The 19,503-nt window shown below is 41.2% G+C and overlaps 1 protein-coding gene across 2 annotated transcripts in view; it reads left to right on the top strand.

Moving 5' to 3' along the window:
* CPNE4 (copine 4) overlaps positions 1-19,503 on the top strand; it is a 433,633-nt gene that overhangs the window by 88,173 nt on the left and 325,957 nt on the right. Inside the window, exon 3 of one of the 2 annotated variants that reach the window (XM_045538714.1) lies at positions 15,982-16,162. The exons of the other annotated variant lie outside the window; for it this stretch is intronic. Within the exon in view, the coding sequence (XP_045394670.1) occupies positions 15,982-16,162 (181 nt within the window). The remainder of the gene's footprint in view (positions 1-15,981; positions 16,163-19,503) is intronic. 2 annotated transcript variants of the gene reach the window in all.

The raw sequence follows: 19,503 nt of genomic DNA, 5'->3' as shown, positions 1-19,503 counted from the left end.
TTCATGATCACTTAACTGATCGTTGCTAATTATTTTGACAATTCATTACATATCTACTTGGAGAACTCTCTTTCATCTTAACACAGGTAACATAATAGTTTAGCACTTACTGTATGTTCCATGTCTGCATTGTCACTCACTGAATCCTCTGCTAAGGTAGAGCTTATTATTAGTTTTATTTTGCAGATAAGAAAACCAAAGCACATCTTGTCTATTGTTGTAGCTAGTGAATTGTGGAGCCAGGATGTCTGATTCACAAGCCTACACATTTAAATATCACATTCTGGTGACTTCATTGGATAAATATTTTATCTACTCAGTCACACTGAAAGTGCTTCAAAGGCAATGGCCACATCTTATTATTTCAGTGCCTCTCATGGCGTGTAATCTAGTATTAGGCACATGGTAGGTGCTCAGTTATTAATTTGTCAAGATGAATTTTAGGGGTCTTAGAGATAAAAGGAGAGTATCTCTGACTATGAGCTTTTCCTCCCAGTGGTCTGTAATTGTGAGCATTTGCCTTGTTTTCTGCCTGGGCCTTTAGCCTCCAGTGAAATAGACAAACATCAAGACTGGAGTGTGAGGGACCTGAGGGTTACAGAATGCACCCAAGCATTCTAATCCAGTTGGTGGTGAAAGTGGGAATGAGCTGGTGCTCTCTGCCCGGAAGTGACATCATTTCTTCCTGGGGAATTGGGTTTCTGAGACGCAGAGGCAAAGTTGTCACTGTTGAAGTCACCACCCTTTGGTGTAGCCCAGTGAGTGCCAATTGTGTGGGAGCAATGATGTCAGCCCATCAGGTGTGGGCAGGAAGCCTCTGTTCTGACTATTAGGTTAACTCCTGGTTATCCAATACCACTGTGAGGATCTCAGATCATCCAGTTTTTCTTTTTCTTCAGCCATTTACCATGTAAAAACCTGTCTTTGAGGCAGTATCAGTGAGAAGCTTAATTCAGGGAGAGGGAGGGAGGGAGAATGGAAGAGAAGTGTCCTTCTGGATGGAATGCTTGGAGTCTCATGCTGGTGAACATTTGGTTCTGAGATTCGATGAACAAATGATGAACATTTGGCTCAGAACATTTGGTTCTGAGATGACACTATAGATCATACTTATTATATTTCAATGTCACCCGACATTTTGAGGGCCTGGCTGGCTACCCCAGACCCTGGTTCTGGAGATCTGCTCTTTATTAGCACCTGCAGCCATCACTTTTAAGGTACCCCCACATCCAAGAAGTCTGTCACTAGTCAGTTTAGGAGGCTCCACTTCCAGTCTGTCCTTGAAGAGTCTTTGTTGCACAGTCCTTGATCTCTATGCATCAGGACTTTGCAGACATGTCAGCTGATTGTTATAGCATGTACGTGGTAATTAATGTGAGAAGACTCTAAACCAGAACTGTAGGGGTACAAATTAAGGAGTGACTAACGAGGCTAAGGGAGAGGTCATAGAAACTTTGTCAGGGGAATAAAACTGGACCATGAAAGAGGAATTCTGTGAGTAGGAATTTTTCGTGTGAAAAAAATCTACATATAATTCTATGGGCATTCTAGGACTTGAAAGTGTGAAAAAGAGTAATGAGAATAGAGCAACTTAAAGTGTCTGGAGAATAGTGTGCCTGAATGATAAAGGTAGGAAAAGTGAGTCAGTGATTCTAGGCAAAGAAATGTGGGTGTTGACCTACAAAAGGCTGTTAAGCAGGGGACTGACCTGATCAGATTTGAGCTTAACAATTGGGCAAACATCCCTGAGTATCTGGTACCTGCTGATTGTAATGAAGAATTACAATGGGTCCAGGATGGGGGAAATGAGAGAGAGGACTCTGACTCATTTGAGGTTTGTTCCCTTATATTCTACTTTGTCTCACATTATTCCTATCATCCCTGCTTTCCTTTAATTGAAATTTGTCTGTTTTTCTTTATTCATATATTCACTCATTATAGTTGGCTTAATAAGTATCACCTGGGTAGATATTAAAGCTAATCTAAGATTATTGGTTTTTCAGTAAGAGAATTTCACTTCTTCGTAATTACTAGCATGTTAGATATATTGGTCTTATTTCTGCTATTATTTATTTTTTAAGTACAATTTTATCCAAGTGAAACAAACATACAGAAGAGTGTACACATCCTAAGTGTCCAGCTGGGTGAATTTTTACAAAGCAAACCCTCCCAAATAAAGATGTAGAATATTTCTGCACCCCAGAAGCCTCCCTTGTATCCCTCCAATCATTGCATCCACAAAGGTAAACATTATTCTGCCTTATACCATTATAATTAATTTTGGTCTGTTTTTGAACTTTATATAATTGGGATCATACAGCATGTATTTTTTTGTATGGGACATAGTTTGTTCAACATTATGTCTAGGAGATTCATCCATGCTGGCATGTGTATCAAAAGGTTGTTCATTTTCATTGCTATATGGCATCCTATCATACAAATTAACAACAATTTAGTTATTCCCACCTTTGTCTTAGGCTGCATGTTGCTATTGTTGTTATTTTCAATTTCCTCATTCAGGATTGGGAATAAATCTATCCATTCTGTCATTTGCCAGTGGACAGGTTAAGTAGAATGTTATTAATCCTCCCCACTATCCACTCAGTGCTAGCATCGCAGCCTGTCAGTTGAGTAACTGGAAAAAAGTGGAATCAAGATGGTGGATGAGAAAAACCGCCAGCCAGAGTGTCTCTGCAAGAAAGACAGATTTTAGAAGAAAGTGAAAAAAATAGGCAGATAAACATAGTTCAGACGAGGGTCGGAAGGGAGAATGCCTGAAAAACTACAGGAGACTCCACACAAAGAAGCTGCGGAGGAGAACTGGGAGGAGAAAGGCCCCCCAGAGGCTTGGGACCAGCAACAAGGGTAGGTGGAGCAGCTACATTTCCCCTCCCTTGTGTTTTGGACTGCGGGTGGGCTCCTGAGCAGAGAGACCTGCCCACACCAGCCCAGAGACGGCCACTGCCAGTGAGCCGTGAGCCTCTTGCAGACAGGGCACCAGCCTCCCAGCTCCCTTGGGGCACCTCCCAGTCTGCAGACCTGAGCCGATCAGCAGGCGCTTCATTCTCCCCTCCCCCTTCGCCTACCTGCCACTGCTGAGAGAGACAATTTAGCCACCACCCGGAGGCATTTTCAGGAACAAGACCTCTCCTTTTGGGGACCTACAGCAGACTGAGGGGTACTCACACTGTGAGCTCCCTACCCATCAGCCCCCCCAGATGCTGCTTGCCTGGTGACTCCAGGAGAGTGGGGCAAATCCTGAGGCTGAGAGGCATCCAGCCTGGGCATCCCATGGGTGACTTGAGACCAGCACTTCTCTCCCGGGCAGGGTCAGGGATTGATCTCCAGGGCCCAGGGGACAGGCCTGCAGACCAGATCCTGTACACCCAGGCCTCAATTGCATTGCCCTGGGGCACAGAAGGGTTATTTGTGAACGACCCTACTGAGTGTGTGTGCCTTCAGGGGCAGATAAGCGTGCGTGAGGGGCAACCCTCCTCTCAAGGGAAGGCTGTGTGCCCAGCCCAGGCTGTGATCCTGGACAGGGAACCTCCTGGCCTGCATGACAGCCGGGGTAGATCCACTGGCTTGAGGTCCTGCCTGCTGGTAGAGGCCCAGGAGAAACTGCGGAATAGGGGAGGGTGGAAAGGAGCAAGGCCTGCTCTAGACGGTCAGTCTCAGACAGCCCCACCCCCCACACGCAGACTTTCGTGATAAGAGGGGCCATTCCAGCCCCTCCCTAGAAGCTTTCCCAGAGGCAAAGAACAGACTTTTGACCCCTGCTGACAGCATCTGTGGAGCCTGAGGGCAGGCTCACCCAACCCAGATCTGCCCAGACTCACTGCCCGACCTGCCCCCACTGAGGTGCAGAATTAGGACACACCTGGAAGTCCCAGGGCCCCACCCACCACGTGAGGCACTAGAGTGTCTCTCCAGAGGAACTAGAGCTGGTTACAGGACCCCAAAACAACACTGTGGCCTGCTCCTCCTGGCAAGCGCCACCTACTGACAGGTCATTCTGCACACCCTTTTACTGCATCTACTGACTCATGATATAGGGTGTGATCAAATCTCACCCACACAAACACCACCTAGTGGCTCAGAGATTAAACAGGGGGTGTCATCATCCAAACGAAAATCTAAAGGCAAGAAGCAGCAGCTGATCCAGATGGGAAGGAATCAGCGAAAGAACTCCAGAAGTACGAAGAATCAAATGGAAAACACACCCCCGAAGAGAAACACCAGCTCTCTAGCAATGGACATTAACCAAACTCAGAACACCAAAATGACAGAAGAAGAATTTCAAATATGGATCATCAGAAAATTGAACGATATGCAAGAAAAAATGGATAACCAACACAAAGAAACCACAAGAAATCCAGGACTTGGAAGAAAAATTCACTAAAGAAATTGAAATATTAAAGAAAAATCAAACCGAACTCCTGGAAATGAAGAATTTATTCAGGGAACTACAAAACACAGTGGAAAGCCTCAAGAGCAGAGTAGATCAAACAGAAGAAAGAATCTCAGAGATTGAAGATAATACCTTCCAATTAAATAAGTCAGTCACAGAGATAGAGCAAAGAAATAAGAGAAAAGACCAGAGTCTGCAAGAAATGTGGGATTATGTGAAGAAGCCTAACGTGAGAGTTATGGGCATTCCTGAGGGTGAAGAAGAAAATACGCAAGGGTTGGATAAGCTATTTGAAGATATAATTGAGGAAAATTTCCCAGGCCATGCTAAAAATCTAGATATATAGGTACAAGAAGCCCAAAGGACCCCTGGGAGATTCATTGCAAATAGGAAGACACCACGTCATGCAGTCATCAGACTGACCAAAATATCCACTAAAGAGGTGCTTCTTCGAGCTGTAAGGTGAAAGAAACAAGTAACATACAAAGGAAAGCCCATCCGAATAACACCAGATTTCTCAACTGAAACCTTACAAGCAAGAAGAGACTGGGGCCCTATCCTCACTCTTCTGAAATAGAATAATGCCCAGCCTAGAATCTTGTACCCAGCAAAGCTAAGTTTTGTATACGAAGGAGAAATTAAGACATTCTCAGATAAACAAAGACTGAGGGAATTCACCAAGACAAGACCAGCCCTCCAAGAAGTACTCAAACCAGAGTTGCACATGGAGCAGCACAAGAAACACTCATTAATGTAAAACTACTCAAAAGCTAAAGATCAAAGGCCAGATACCACAATGGCTCAAGAGAGAAAACATAGCAATGAAGTTCTACCCAACTTTTTGAGTAACTGAATGTCACCTGGGTATCTAGTACCTGATCCAAGTTGCTGAGCCCAGCAGGCATTTATCTAGATTAGATCTGCCAGCCTGGGGTTGCGGCTCTCAGACTTAGCCAGAACCTCAGCATCCATTCTTCTTCATAGTGGAGTATATGAAAGACTGTACCTCTCATGCTGCTCTGTGTCTTCTGGCCTCAGCCCCCTACAACACTTTTCATGGAAAATAAAATATCCCCAAATGTAATATGCCTCTGCCTGTTGCCCTTTAACCTCTACCATTTTTCTGAAGATTTTTTTTTCTCTGTTAATCATTTATCTTCTAATGTGTTCCATGACACTTTTTTGTTATTAAATAATTTGGGGAAATATTATACGCCATAGATTCTTTTTGGTGATTTACAGAGCAAATTCACGAACTAATAATGCTGAAATGTCCTGCTATAAACAAACCTGCTTTACGTTATAAAATCTACCATTGCTTCTTTTGAGATTATCTCTTAGCACCTCATAGACTATTAGTTCCATAGCACACTATTCCGTGGAAAACAGCCAGAGGCAATTCCTCCTGTGTGTCTTTTCCTTTCTAGTGCATTGCCAATTTTGGAGTCTCTCCATGGCTACTTTAATGGAGATATGGCAGACAAAAGAACAAGCAACATTCATCTTTTGTAAATATTTATTTGCCTATTTATTTCTCCATTAGCCTGTGAACTCCATGAAGGTAGCAACCTTGACTTTTCATCTTTGTACCTCTTGTTACCCTGCATGGTCCCCAGCACATACTTGAAGTGTTAAATAAATATTTTATGAACGAATGAATAAGATGTACCATTCTAGGATATCCAGCATTAAGGGACTCAAATAGAACTAGAAACTGAACATAGATCTGAAGATGTGCAGGGGGAAGCAGAATAACTTTATGAATAAAAGCCTGAATTTTTGAGTTTAAAAAAATCTGACTGAATCCTGCCTGTTCCATTTTTTTGGTTATGAAATCTAGCAATTTACTTAGATTTTCTGAATCTAAGTTTTTTCATCTGTAAAATTGAAATAATATCAATAGCTCTTAAAAGAATTAAATGTGATATTGTAACTGGAAGCACCAAGCACTGGGACAGACACATAAGTATCTAAAAACACTTGCTAGATTTGGTATCACTGTTGCCATTAGTATTTTATATCTGGCACTTGTATCTCTGGTCTGTCTGTACCCTCAATGGGGACTGCAGGTTTTCTTGTATTCGAATTCTCACATTCAGTGAGGACTGGAAATCCACAGAATTCTTAGCTGCCATACACATGGCACCTGCTAAATTTCTTCCTCATCTGAAAATGTCTCCCACAGTCTCGCCCAGGTGCACTGATTTGACCAGTTCAGCCAAGGTCCCCTCCTACTGCCCGTGGCCCTCTACAGTTTCTCTGTGCTAGTGGGGAGACCCTATTTCTTTTCTTTTCTACCTATTACTGCCAAACTCCTTTGATAGATATACATTTCTCACATGAAATGTATATGTTACATGAAAGCAATCCCATGTGGTACTCTGGTATTCAGGAACTCAACTGAGAGAGAGAGAATATAACTCCTTCCATTTCTGCTGAGGCTTTCCTCTTTCCCAAAGCATTGCCTAAGCATCTGTGATGGCTGGTCACATGACTGATCACTGAGCCAAACACAACGCTGTCCTCCAACATGCCCTACCTTTCAAACAACCCTCTCTCCAACTCCCAGAACACACCCAGTTCACATGCCACTTCTACCTAAATTCTGTTCTCTGTTTTCATCCATAGCAGCTCTAGCAAGGCCATTTGCCCCAAAGCTTATGTTGCACCATTTTGAAACTTTTAGTAGAAACATCATTACATGCTGGACATAAAGATAATGCCACATTAGAAAGAAGCTCTAAGGAGAGCTTCACTCCAACATTGTCTGTAAGATCTTTCCTCATGGGCTGCCACTTCCCCCTTCTGTGTGTGTGGGTGGCTGTCACTGTTAGTGAACCATGCCACTCTTTCTCACGCTGTCTGTCTAGACAGAGGACTGTAGGCAATCGTCACCATTCAGCTGGCACTGGCAGAAGAAGACAAGCCTGTGAGCCAAATTTGCACCTGTTAAGTCCGTTTAGCACTTCCACGTCCAGTCTCCACCAAATAACGGGATGACAGATTTCTCTTATAAAAGAGCCCTGTTTTCAGGAATTGCTTTGTTTCTCAGGGAAAAATGAAGAAAAAACCCTATGAACAGTAGTCTGGTATGGTGTGCCCAGTGCATGTCTAATGCAATAGTCACTAGCTACAAATGGCTATGAAAATTAAAATTAAATAAAATAAAAAATTTATCTCCTTAATCACACTAGCCACAGTTCAAGGGCTCAACAGCCACCTGGGGCTAGAGGCCACTGTATTGGCCAGCAGAGACATAGAATGTTTTCATCACTACACATACTTCTATAGGGAAATGCAGAACTAGAGGTTGGGTTCTGTATCCTGAAAAGGTATTTCATTTTACACTTTATCTACTCAATCCCCTCTTCTTTCCCAAAACACAACATGTTGTCCTCTGCCAACTAAGCAAAAGCATGTTTAACACTAGGATGTAATTAAGAGCAGATGAAGTGAGTCTTACAGGAGAAGGTGTGGGAGCAGAACAAGACCCATAAGTAGATCAGTTATCATGCTTTCTCAACGAAATTGGCTGCTGGCTTCATATGCTATCTGAAGTTTCTCCCGTAGAACATAAAAATAATCCTGCTCTTTTTTTCCTCTAAAGTTTAGCCACATGTACAAGGCTAGAAACACAAAATCCATTTTGTGAGCCCCCAGCTTCCTGTTAAAATGACATTCGTGGAAGAACCCAACCAGTGATTATATTAAAAAGGGAAAATAACTGAACAAAAGAAGGCTGGGATTTTAAAGGTTTGATCTTTCTACTGGGTAAATTTAGTTGCTTGAGAAATGGGAGGAAATTATTTCTGTGTTAAAATAATAAAATATCCTCTGAATTTGCTTTTCCTCTCATTCAGGAGCCATAGTTGCTTCTGGTATGGCAGGAAGAGGCAGGGCTGGGACAGGGAGAGGACAGTCATTCATACTGTTTCCCTTGATACTCAGTACAATTTGACTTTTAAAAGTTTCTGTCAGCATTTAAAATTATCTGGTTAAATTTATACATACAATTCTCCTAAAAATGGGTGACATTTGAGTGCTTTAAAATTAATACGAATGTGATGGAATGAACATAATTGCTTTCTAGAAAAATCTCATCTTTATGACTCACTGTTAGAGTCAAAATTGTGAGCCTGGAAGTTCCTAGAACTTCAATAAATCTGATTCCTTATGCATTCCCAAGAAAGCTGTTTTTCAGGAAATGGGATCTCTGCTGGATTTTTTTCTTTTTGTCTTTCTGTTGTATTGAATTAGAAAGCTCAGGAAATGACTGATATAATTGATTGTTCTTGAGTGATTTGGGAATGGTGTATTTCAGAAAAACATTCATGTATGCATATTGTTAATTTTGAATGCATTTGACAATTGTCATATTGTCAATTCATGTACACATATTGCCATATTATTCATGGAAACCATAGCCTTTTGTGGTTCACATGGTTTGTATCTCTGTGTTTGCTGGGTGTTGTTGCTTCTCCATCTGTAACTCATCAAGTACTCAGTGTTTAAAATAATCAGAGTAGGGTTACTGAGTTCCCAAACCCCTCAACTTGACAAAGCTACCATTGCAAATAGAGGTCCAGAAGTGACTTGAGCTGTCTTGGGAGTAAAGGGATAAAAGGAACGTGAATTTATAAGGACTGACAGAGCATAATCTCATAATGCACACACTATTCTTTAGGGCTATATTAAGATTGGAGCAGGGTTGAAGTTTGCATGATACAGAAAGAAAGTAATCGTTAAGCAAATTATAAATCATTTGATAAGAAATGGACAAAACCATGGGTTTTAGAGTCCACTAGATCCACATTTAATTCCTAGCTCTGTCCCAACTATAACATTGTATCTGTAAAATAGGACTGACAATACCTATCCCAAGAGGTTGCCTTGCCTACTCCTCAGGGAGTAGATGAAACAGTATTTGTACAGTTTATTAGTACAGTTAATATTAGCAGCTAGGAAAGCAAGCTATTTTGAAAAGAGATTTATTGAGCACTATATGCTTGATGAGGAAAAAAGTATAAATATTCACAGCTTTTCTTCCTTTCCCACCCTTTTGGGAAAATTCAGTGTTTGCACTGCCAAACCGGGAACTAAGGGGGCCTGAGCTGGGTGAGTAAAGATTAAAGTTATGAGGGGAAAGAAACCCAGAGGGCAGATTAATTTACAAAATAAAGGACTCTCTATGAAAGGGGAAAAGAAGAATGTAGAAGTCTAGGGGACTTTGAGAGAAGGGTGCTGGGAGTTTGGGGGAGGGGGACAGCCACCATGTGGCATTCAGGTGAGCCAGGTGGGCCAAGAGAATTTTGGTAGGTGTGGTGTGTGTATGTCCCCACTTGCCACATTTTTGAGAGTTGTCTTAAGCAGCTAACCCACAGGGAGGCAGTATGCAAAGTGGGTAAGGGCCCAAATTTTACACCTAGAGTTTCTGAGTTCAAATCCAGCCACTTTGTGTGGCTGGATAGCTATGTTTAGTTGTTGAAATTTTCTAAGCTGCAGTTCCTTACCTATGAAATGGACATCCTAATAGGACCTACCGTAGAATTATCCTGAGGATCTGATGACTTAATGTTGAATACTGGGCAGATGTAGAGGAGGTTGATCAGTGTTACATGAACCTACCTACTGGTGTAATTAGAAACAGCAACAACAATAGCAATAGTTTGCACTTATCAAATGTTCCCTTTGGCCCAGGCACTTTTCTAGGGGCTTTACATGAATTAATTCATTTAATTCTGAAGACTGCTTTACAAAATGGGAACTATTATTATCCTCATTTTAAAAATAGTAAAACCGAGGGACAGAAGATTCAGGTAATGTACCCAAGGTCACACAACATGTAAGTAGTAGAGCTGAGATTCAAACCCAGATACTCACTCCAGTGCTAGATCTACACTTGTATCGCTGTGTTGTCTGCATCTCATGTATGAGTGTCTGAACTTAAGAAAAGTGACTTCTGGGGCAGTTTGCCTTGTTTTGCAGATGCTTGGTTTATACTCAACAACCTTACTACTGAAGGTGTAGCCCACAGGCCGGCAGGATCGGCGACATCTGGGAGCAGAATCTCAGGCCCCACTCCAGACTCTTGAAACAGAAACTAATTTTAACAAGCTCCTCAGGTGACTTGTGACCCTGGTGAGGTCTGAGCTGCACTGCTCCAGATGGGCTGTCTCATCTGTGCCTTCATCCCTCACAGCGTCCAAGGCAGTGCTTGCAACTTGCGAGTAGATCTAAGAGTAGATCTGCTCGTGATGTAAAGAACGTTGAAGAGGAAATGGATTCACAAGACTCAGTGGAATAACAGCTGGCTTATCTTTGGCTGAGTGAATGGATGCCCAGTGCCTCTAGCATCCAGCACAGCACGAGGCACATCGCAGGGCCTTATGCACATTTCTCAAAGCGAGATGGAAATGTTGTGCAATAGAAGACATCCAGCACACGGGCCTTCCTGGGATGTACCGTGACGTTTTAAAAGGCCGAATAAAGCCAACGCAAGCAGAACAGTGATTATGCACTTATTCTTAAAACGGTCTTGAGACAAGCTCTGCTCCATTGGTTCCCCTGTGAACTCAAGCTGATTCCCTTTCCTCTTGAGCTCTCTATTGTCTTTGTGTTGTTTGCAACTCATTCAGAAACTAATTAAGTTTCAGGATCAGTTTGTCCTGTTAGAGAGAGTGGATATGCTGAAGTAGTGGTTTTTTATAACTTAAATTATCTGAGTGAAAGGACAATTATAATTTGCTTCTAAAATTGGCCAAAAGTCAGCTTTCATCAAAATAATTCTCTGTAGACATTAGTCTCCATAAAACCAGGGTATTGTATGAAAGGCAACAAAGAGGATTTAAATAGGCCGTGGAAAATGTATTGATAATCTGGCCATATTAATCCTGTTCTCTAACAGAGTGTGAAATTGCTTGTTTACTCCCCTTATCTGGAGCTGGAGGTAGCTGATCACTCATTGACAGAGCCATACTTTGTGATCACCTTTCGGCAGTGAGCTTCAGCTGGGCCAGGGCCAAACAATTTGACTTCACTGGCCTGTGTACCACCTCCAAAGTCAAGGTCAGGACTTCTGTTACTTCTGGGCAGGTACAGAAGCTTATGAACTTAAATATATCTGATCAGGGCTTTCATTTGTGCATGGGCAGCGAGGTAAGCTGGGGATCCTGAGTATGACTGTGAAAACTGGGAGCTTTATCTCAGTGTCCCCACATTTCTTTCCTGTACCCCACCCATCCCCCTAGAGATGAAAGTTTAGGTTGGTTTCATAACCAGTCCACAAATATCCACATAAGCACTACTAGGGATGCAGTAAGGTATAAGAAATAGTTCTTGACCTAAAGGAGTTTATAGACACACATACACACCCTGGATCTCTTTGTATTAGTTAGCTGTTTTTGCATACAAATATTACCACAAACTCGGCAGCTTAAAAACACATTTATTATCTCCACAGTTTCTATAAGTGAGGAATATGGTCACTGGTTAGTTGGATTTGCTGTTTCAGGGTCTCTCTCATAAGGCTGCAATCTAGATGTCAGCCAGGTCTGCTGTCTCATCTGTGGTTCACCTGGAGGATTATCCACTTCCAAGCTCACATGGTTGTTGGCAGAATTCATTTCTTTTCATCTTGCTGGACTGAGGGTCTCAGTTTCTGTTTGGCTATTGGCTTAAGGCTATCTTCAGTTCCTTGGCTCCCCAGTGTGGCCATTTCATTAAAGCCAACAATGGAGAGAATCTCTTAGCAGGAAACCATTACTACCCGAAGCCTGAAGGAGCAAGGGGAGGAAGTGGTATTACTGAGGTCCAAGGAGAGCTGAAGCCTTGGAGATAGAGCTGTGGCCATTAGCTTGGCCACTGCTGAGGATCAGGGTAGAAGCTGGGAAGAAACATGCTGTTCTCTCTCTCTTCCCTTTCCCAGGTCTGCACTGACGAAAGTCAGACTAACAGGGAACTTTCCAGCAGTGTGCTGGCAGTCAGTGGAGGTCAGCCTTTCAGGGCCCTGAACAGAGGGAAGGAAGGAGACTCAAGGGAAGGGGAGGAATAGAAATGGCCAGCATAACAGCCTTCATTCACAAACTTTTTTGTCTCTTCCAGTCCAACCATCATATTGGTACCAGATGGGCCTTTATCAAACTCGTATTTGCTCACATTCATTTCCAGCTCCAAATCCTCCAAGTATAGATTGCTTAAAGAAGCGATCTATAAAATTGCTGGATCATATGCTCCATTGATAAAAACATCCCTAAACATGTGCCTCCAGTTTATTTGTTCATTCTTTTATAAACTATTTAAATTTATTAACATTAATAATTCAGAGTAAGTACTACATACACTTTGTGTGGGATATTCCATCAATGATTGTGTGTGCCAATCCATATTTCAAGAAGGCTTGATAATTTTGAAGTATTTTTGGCAACTTTTAAGTCATGTGATTGTATTGCCATCATTTTAAAGCAGGTACAAAGGCTGATGGAAACTTTGAACTAGTAGTAGTAAACCTGTCACCTGCCATTTCATGGTGTTTGCTTGCCTGCATCATTGCATTATATTCAGAGATTTCTTTGCAATGAGACATTTGCAAGGGAGGGATAGTTAAAACTAGATATTATTGTCTGAAATCCATGTAACCAGGTACATGTGAACCAAAACTGTTGCAATAACCTGAAAGTGAATAAATGAAGGAGGATGAGACCTTTGATCCCTCTGCATTGTGGGACTCCTGCAGTTCCTGATACCTTGTGAGTTGCACATGACACGTGACCATCTGTCATATGGATCAAGAAAGGGTTTCTGTGGAATATAGGATTCCCAGGGAGCCAGCTAAAGCTTTGGGAAAAACACTGAAGAATAAAGTGCCTATCCCAGTAAGTTGATAAATCAGCTTCACAATATTCTTAGAGTTGGCACCATTGTTTTACTATCTGACTTGTGAACCTGTTAGAATTATTGGCTAATGTATATGAATCCCCAGATAAACTACCAATTTGAGAGGTTGCTGTGTGCTCATAGGTGGAGTGTGGTATGCCCAGATTGTTTGGGCTTCAAAGACAGAAGGTCTTTAAATGTATTAGTAGAACTTTGGTCTTAAAGCAGTGGTGAGAAATCTAAGAGATTTCTAGTTGGTAATAGGAGAATGAATGATTTTATCTTGAGCTAAGTCAGAATACAATAATAATAGTTACCACTTTTAAAGCATCTAGAGCTCATTTTAGAGCATACCTAGTTTTATGCTAATCATATTACATATATTATTTCATCTGCTCTTTACAGCAACTCTTCAAGGTAGGTGTTACTAACCAAGAGGTTGAGCATCCTGCCCAAGACGCATGGATAGTAAGTAGAGGAGCCAAGATTTCAATCTGGAACTCTGTGTCTCTGACAGAGTCTTTTTTTGCATTGTACTTTATAATTAAGACTGGTATTCAAGAAGATGTCCCATTCTATAGAAGCTTGTGTGCTGTAGAATATAGTCAGTGGGTCTAGAAGGGGATGGACATGGGCATGAGCCTACAAGGATAGGGACGGGGGTAGAGATGGCTCCTAGAGATAGGAGACACCAGTCAAGACTTCAGAAGAGGAATGTAGATTCCAATGAGCCAGTTAAAGCATTGAGAAAAGCAGAATTCAGGAAGACATTGATTGAAGAATAAGCTGTCTTTATCAAAAAATTGATAGAGTTTGTAACATACTTCCAAACCTGTCTAAACACAAAGCCATCTTCCCATTAGCTAATTCCTTCCCTCTCTTTGCTGTGTTGTAAATTTCATTTCATATACACTCTGTCACCTATGTTGCTTTAATTATTGGTCTGCTCACAACTTGTAAATATGGAACAGCAATAATTTATTAAGTTGTGGACTTATGACTTGTGTATTTTCTATACTTGAATAAAATTTATTTAAAAATAGAAGGGAAGTATGACTGTATGGAGGTTGTAATAAATCAAGGAAAGTTGTTATATCCACTATTCCTTGTAGATTTGAACAGTTCTCTAGCTAAAGGTTTTACCTGTGGTAAAAATAGCAGTGGGCTGGGAGATAGAAAACTAGCATTCCAGCCCTTGCTCTGCCATTAGAATAATTGCATGATGTGGGCAAGCTGCCAGTCCTCTCTGAGCTTAAGTTTTCTCTTAGGTTAAAAAAAACAAATATCGTAAAGTCCCTATTAATGTTCACTTTGGTAGAAGACAGAGCAGCTCTCATCCTCAAACCAATTCCACAACACATACTAAAATAGAATTGCAACTCTCCCCAACTACAAATTCTCCTTACCTGATATCTTAGAACTGAGCCGAACAAACATTTTCTGAAGAGGGCCACATAGTAAATATTTTAAGCTTTCTGGGCAATTACTCAACTCTACCATTGTAGTGAAAGCAACCACAGATAATGTGTGAATGAATGAACATGGCTGTGTTACAATGAAACTTTGTTCATGTGTGTGAGTGTGTGTGGGACAACCATCTCCCTGTACAAGAGTTAGCATGGTGTACTCACTTGAACCTAGTAAAGTGCCAGTACCAAAGGGAAGCTCATTAAATATTTGTGAAGGAAGAGAAGGAGAGAGGGAGGGATTATCGCCATTTTATAGATGAAGAAATTCCACTGTAAGCCACCAGTGCCGTGTGAGGTTGAAGAAGCCATTATCATTTTTCTAATGAATCTACAGGGACACAGGCTTCCATGAGAAGGTTATTGAATTTTGCTCCTGAAAAATTCTTCTAGTGTCCTTACACTCAGAGAAAGAGAAGAGCACTGGTGTCCTTTGGTGGATCCGTGTGTCCTGGGTCTCCGGGATGCAAAGTGTCATTGTATAGGGTGTCATGTGGAGATGGGCAGGGGGCCTGCTGTGTTATATGTGGCTGCTCTTTCCACGAGTTCAGAATCATATGCTTTGTGCTTTTCCTCTTCTCTCACGTGTCCCCTTTTGATTCTGAGTTCTGATGTGGCAGGTGGGAGTGGGGAAGGGAGAGGTGAGATTACACTTATGCACGTGGGGCAGGATCTCAGATGCTGGGCCTCTTGCAGCTGGCTTGCTGATGGCATCTTGACGTGGGCCAGGCTTTAAGGATGGGAAATTTTGGCTGTTTCTTCAGGTGGAACAATATACTTCTCTGTACCATAACATAGGAGGAATGTTGGATTTTTAGAGAGTCTTAAAAACTCGAGATGTGATTAAATTGATTAACCAACAAATCTGTAAAATCTCACAAAAACCATGCACTTAATTTAGAGCCAGATTACAGTTTGCAGTCTACTGCACTAATTCATTAATTTTATTTCACAGACTAAAAACTGTACTATGCAAATGTATGCAAATCATACAGGAAAATAGTTTTCTTAGTCAAGTCTGCACCAGTGCCTGTTTTTGTTGTTGTTATTGTTGGTTTTTGATTTGTTTCATTGGAATATGTCACTAGGTTGGAAAGTGAGATAATAAATACACCTTCAATATTTAAAACTGTGTATCAAACAATTTCCTGAAGGGCGACTAGGGGGCTTTTCCTTTGACAAATACTGCAGTGATTGGTGTGTCTTTTTTCTTGTTTTACTTGCCTGAAACAGAATGAAGAAGATGAGCAACATTTACGAGTCAGCTGCCAACACACTGGGAATCTTCAACAGCCCATGCCTAACCAAAGTGGAGCTGCGTGTGGCATGCAAAGGCATTTCCGACAGAGATGCCCTTTCCAAACCAGACCCCTGTGTCATCCTCAAGATGCAGTCTCACGGGCAGTGGTTTGAGGTAAGCATGTCCACATGGACAGAAGCATGACAGGATGGTTGGTTCAAAAATGCTTTGATATTTCCTGTCTTCAGGTAGTTGGTTTATCTTGATGAGATGGAAAATTCAAGAAATGAATATGATTATGTTTTTGTTTGTATCATGATGTTTTGCTGTGGCTGTTTTGAGGCTGTGGATATTTTGAAATTTGCCTTTAATTCACAAGCCTAAGACTTCTAGGGAGTTTTTTTTTTTTTTTTTTTCAATTAACAAGAAATATTCACAGTATGCTCTTTGTCTCATGCCCAGTTGTTGGCAAAGGATAGGCAGCAAGGGGGTCAGGCACAGACATGAATCTAGACCCCAGGCTGGGCTGGGGTGAGAAAGCTGATGCTCCAAAAATTGATTCTAGAGATAAAGTCTTGTGGCCAAGCGAGAGCTCAGATTAGACTTACTTAGAATTTTGGGAATGGTAGCTCTGAGGGGACATGTTTTAGGGGGCTGGGAGAGAAGTGACTACTCAGATGGAACCAGTGCAGTAGACAAGAGTCCTTCCCATGGGTTCTGGATTGAGAGAGGGAACGAGGAAGACATGTATGAGCAAGTCAGTCCTGCGAAATCCCTGGCCAATAGTCTGCAGTGGGGCCAGTTCTGATCCTGGGAGCTGGGCTGGAGTACCTACTATTCAGGGAAGTTGGCCAGAACTGAGGAGTAGAGACCAAGACTGAAGGCCAGTTCTCTGACCAAGCCCCAAACAGGGTAGTGGTGGCAAAGCTAACACAGGACAAATCACAGGTTTGTGGAGAAACATAGGTTCTGGAGAATGTTGTAGATCCAAGAGAGCCATGTAGGACTCCAACAGTGGTAATGGAACCCAGCCCTCAGGACTGCAGGAGTGACTCATTCCAAGCCCAATGGGTCGATGGGGCTGAGTTGGATGTGATATCTTGGTCTGAGTTGGTTGAGGACTGGAGAAAGATGAATCCTGCTTGTAGAGATCATGAGTATATTCAGCAGTAAGATGACTGGGGTGGCAGAAGTGGGAGGAAGGAGATGGAGGACTACCAGCTCGGTTTTAACTGGCTTTGGAAAGTAGTAAAACCACATTCAAATATCCCCAAAAACTCATGTGTAGAATATGCACTCAGAATGTTTCCTAGCACACACTCCTTGCTGTGCTTGTGTATGCCAGCTCACTGGGCAGTGGTGTAAATAGAATGGTATCACTGTGAATCGTTCTCCAAAGAGCAATGGGCTCTCAAATTGTCAAGAGCTAACTTAGGTTTTTTTTAAAGTTTATTCTGGGAAGGATTTACTCATTTTTGTGCCTGTGAAACTCAAACTGATCATGGACCCAGTGGAAAAAAGCTCTAGGAAAAACAGTGGGGACCTTTGTGTCAACTATGCTACATTTGACCAGCTGATTCTCTAACTGATGCTCATGCAGATATCGTGGTACCTGGGAAAGGGCAGGGAGGACTGCCTTACAGGGACTACATCATGCAATACTTATTTTTTGGAGTAAGAACTTAAAACAACATGAGCTAAACTTTATTGAATATGTATCAAGTACCAGGCTCTGTTCTAAGTGCTTTATGTGAAATAACTAATTTAACCTTTGCAACAATCTTATGAGATATTATCTGCATTTCACAAATGAGGAAACTGAGTGACAGAAAGGTTAAGTATTTGGCCAAAAGCAGTCAGCTTGTAAGTGGAAAATCTAATATTTAAACTCAGGCAATTGAGCTCCAGAACCTGAGATCTTTATTGTTATTTGATACTTATGGTGGGCACAGGTATTAGTCTTTGGTGGTTTGTGTGACAATATTACAGGTTGAATTCTGCCATTGGGTATTGTTTGTTTATTTAAAAGTAGAAAAAATTGGATGAAGACTGGTTTTTAAGTTTGGTTTTTTTTTGGCTTTTAGGTATGTGATTTAAATAAGCAATGTTAAAGATCTAGTCTGAGGTGAATGGGGGAATAGGGAGGAGAAGAGGTTGTAGCAGAGGAAGCAGTTCTTGTCCTTTCTGAGGGAATTAAGTACTCAGTGAGATTTGGATAAAGAGTTTGAAACCAAGCAAAGCAGAGCAAGCATAGACCTGTTTCGGATCTCGTGGGACCAACTCTTCATACCTTCTATATTTCCACCTGTTTACAAATAGCTGGAAGATGCTCCTCTAAGGGACATTTGTCCACTCTATGATAGAAAGAAGGCTCCAAAGACATGAAAGGCAGCATATTTACTTGTAAATACACATGTAATATCAACCACCTCTCTGAAAGGGAAGTTTGATAGCTGTTGGTGAGCAGATGAAATTCAGGTGAGGAGACAACATGCATGGGAAATGAATGATAGATGGGCAGATTGGGGATCTTAATTTAACTTCAGACTCATCCAAGGCTTATATCATAAACTAAAACAGTATTCCTGGGTGTCTTAATATATAATATGTTTTTTCATCTAAATTTTCTCATTAACTTTGTTGGTAGATCTTTTTAAAACTTTTTATTTAACAAAATGAATGGAACACCTACATTATAACAAAGCCACTCTTTGAAAATTAGAGGAAAGAATCCATCTACTAATGCCCCTTTACATAATTCAACTATTATTTTATATATTTCTTTTCATTCTTTTCCTTCAGGCATACATATTCTTATATGAGTCTCATCATGCATGTAAAATTTTCTTTCTTGATTTTATTGCCTAGTAGTATATATTTTTCTCCATATTGCCACAATATTGAAAATTGTAATTTATAAAAATGTGTAATATCCCATCAAATAGATTTAAGTAATTATTTTTCTGTTTTTTTCACCTTGAAATTGCTTCAAAAAATACTCTATTTTAAGGAATACTGCAATGAACTTCTCTGTACATACGGCTTTTCCCTTCTTTTTGGATGAGTTCCTAGAAGAGATTCTGTTAAAGTAGAACTGGTGGGACAAAGGATGGGAAGCTTTTGAGGCTTTTGATACATATTGCCAAATTGCTTTTCCAAAGTGCTCTATTACAGTGTTACCCAAAGTGTGGTCTGCACACAGCTACCAGCCCACACACTTTGTCACCAGTGTATAGTGAGATAAGAAGCTGTGCCACAGTGTAAATTGATTCATTGCTTCCTTTATCACTTCATTTAGAAAGTCTCACTCTTTATAACCAATGATATCAGCTTAATTTCCAGCACGCTTGTCATATGGTTCATTTATATTCTGGTACTTTGAGAAGCACTTCTCTAACAAATTCTACTCTCTTAACAATGTACAGTTAGGCTATAATGCCAGGTAACTAATAGAAATAATTTAATTCAGGTAACTAGCAACAAAGGAGTTAAAAATACTGAGAAACTAAACAGAG

The sequence above is a fragment of the Lemur catta genome, chromosome 1, assembly GCF_020740605.2.
Source record: "Lemur catta isolate mLemCat1 chromosome 1, mLemCat1.pri, whole genome shotgun sequence".
NCBI lineage: Eukaryota > Metazoa > Chordata > Mammalia > Primates > Lemuridae > Lemur > Lemur catta.
Note: the sequence above shows the minus strand (reverse complement) of the source record. Positions and strands in the feature narration are given on the sequence as shown.